General features: G+C 33.4%; 1 protein-coding gene across 1 annotated transcript in view; it reads left to right on the top strand.

Moving 5' to 3' along the window:
• LOC106880678 (nuclear valosin-containing protein-like) overlaps nucleotides 1-2,482 on the top strand; it is a 16,928-nt gene that overhangs the window by 11,304 nt on the left and 3,142 nt on the right. The window contains exons 16-19 of the mRNA XM_052976658.1: nucleotides 362-466; nucleotides 1,183-1,245; nucleotides 1,514-1,636; nucleotides 2,083-2,182. Coding sequence (XP_052832618.1) covers nucleotides 362-466; nucleotides 1,183-1,245; nucleotides 1,514-1,636; nucleotides 2,083-2,182 — 391 coding nt within the window. The remainder of the gene's footprint in view (nucleotides 1-361; nucleotides 467-1,182; nucleotides 1,246-1,513; nucleotides 1,637-2,082; nucleotides 2,183-2,482) is intronic.

Here is a 2,482-nt window from a genome sequence, read left to right on the forward strand (position 1 = left end):
TTTATTGCCCATAAATTTAAACTTTTCGTTACTATATTTATTTTGAGATACTCTGTGTTTCTTTTCAATTACTTTAAATATAACAAAGAATTTAGTAAAATAACTTAGTTATCATTAAGCTGGTGTTAGGAACATAAATTGTGACTAGGGTTTGGTGGAAGATTTTAATTCAAAACTTATGAAAACAAGACATTTGTACTACAGAGCCAGAGCCGGTTTCAGCCGGGTTGGTAACGAAAAGGTTAAACAAAGAATATCTTTTATGGGCCCCAGTTGAAAACCACTGATCTGGTGTAGAATAAGCTGAACAACTTTCCAAGATTTTATATTTCCAATCTTTTAATTTTTTTTTTTTTTTTAGGCTCCTGTTAAATATCCTGAAAGATTCAAGTCCCTTGGTTTAACAAGGGCTCCTGGAATCTTATTGGCTGGACCTCCCGGCTGTGGAAAGACAATGTTAGCTAAAGTAAGTCATTGACATTTTTTTTTATTATTCTGTTATTTATTTTATTCAGCTGAAGGTATGGCTGTGTGGTTAAGCAGTTTGCTTTACGAACTACATGGTTTTAGGTTCAGTCCCATGGTACAGCAAATGTCTTCTACTATCATACAGGACCAACCAAATCTTTGTGAATGGATTCAGTAGATGAAAACAGTGAAATTTGTCATATGTATGTGTGTGTTTGTGTCTCCTTGTCGTGACCCCATATGTTATTTGTAACCCTTTTGATACCAACCCACCTGAGATTGCCCTTCATTCTATGATAACGTTCCTGTTTAACCCTTTAGCATTCAGATTATCCTGTCAAATGTAATCCTTATTTATTCACATTGTTTTGAATTGATCACAGATTATCTTGTAACCTCAAGATTTTAATGATGTGACCGTTTATTTTTAAAATCACATTGTAGGGCAGGTGTGAGAGACCGTTAATAATGGCAAAGTTATTTTACAAATTCTTCATTTTTTTCAAAATTAATTCAAACAAAGCTTGACAGAAATATGGCAGCAAAAGTGTTCCAGGGGTTAATCATAGACTTTTACTTTTTCTAATGTCTTCAAGAAATATAGGTCTATCAAGACAATGTGTTGCAAAGACAGATTGCAAAATATTATATTTTACATTCATGTATTTTGTTGCATGCTTTGTATTAAATGTTCTCTTGATATGTTCGTTTCAGGCCATTTCTAATGAATCGGGAATAAATTTCATATCTGTCAAAGGACCAGAATTGCTTAATATGGTGAGATCATTGTTAAGTGTTTACTAAAAAATATGATTACATATCAGCTATCAACTCCCTAAGTTTATTATAACATTCTATTTAACATATAAGGAGCATAAAGTAAGTCCATCTATACATGTAACTGAAATAACAAGAAATAACACTTACTTACCAAAGACAAAAAAAAAAATTTTAATTTTGTCACACTCGTATTTAATTAATGTAATTATTTACAACTATTTATGATTGTTTTATTCTTTTTTAATTTTTTGTCATTTCCTTCCAGTATGTCGGTGAGAGTGAACGAGCTGTCCGCCAAGTCTTTCAAAGAGCCAGGAATTCTTCTCCCTGCGTCATTTTCTTTGATGAATTGGACTCCTTATGTCCTCGAAGATCTGAAAGCGGCGAGGTTAGAACTTGCTTCGTTTTGGTTTGGTTTCCAGTAAAGTGGGTTTTTCTTTCAATTTTTGTTCCATACTTTCTTGGTGTATTTTTCAAACAGGTCTTTTACCTTTAAATTTCATTCAAGTTATTGAATCGTTACAGGTGAGGAATTGGCAGTGTTGTTAGAGCATCACCATCATAACCACCATCATCATCATTATCATCATCACCACCATGGCTATAATAGAGGACACTTGCCCAAGGTGCCATGCAGGGGGACTGAACCCAGAACCACATGGTTTCGAAGCAAGCCTCTTACCACACAGTCATACCATCATCATCACCACCATCATTGTCATTATTAGCAACAACACTGTCCATTTAATGTTTATTTTTATTGTTGATCTTTTCTTTTCTTTTTTTTTTTTTACTCTCCAATGAGTATATTGACCGTTGTATTGTGTATTCCAGGGTGGTGCTAGTGCTCGGGTAGTCAACCAGATGTTGACAGAAATGGACGGTCTTGAAGAAAGAAAGCAAGTATTCGTGATAGCAGCCACAAACAGACCTGGTAACATTACATACCTGTTATTATCATGAATGTGTGTGTGTGTGTTTTACTTGATATCCCCCATATAGAGAGAATTGATGTATAAACGCCAAGATATACAGCCACTGTAATTAAAAGCTTGATTGATAACAAGTCATTAAACTCCACTATTTTATTACAGTGCATTAAATCCATGTTTATTGCTAATGAAACGGCTAAATTAATTGATATTTCAGAAGACAACATTACATTGACAGAATATGGATGTCATATATATATCATCATCATCATCATCATCATCATCATATATATATATATATA

The sequence above is a fragment of the Octopus bimaculoides genome, chromosome 25, assembly GCF_001194135.2.
Source record: "Octopus bimaculoides isolate UCB-OBI-ISO-001 chromosome 25, ASM119413v2, whole genome shotgun sequence".
NCBI classification, from domain to species: domain Eukaryota; kingdom Metazoa; phylum Mollusca; class Cephalopoda; order Octopoda; family Octopodidae; genus Octopus; species Octopus bimaculoides.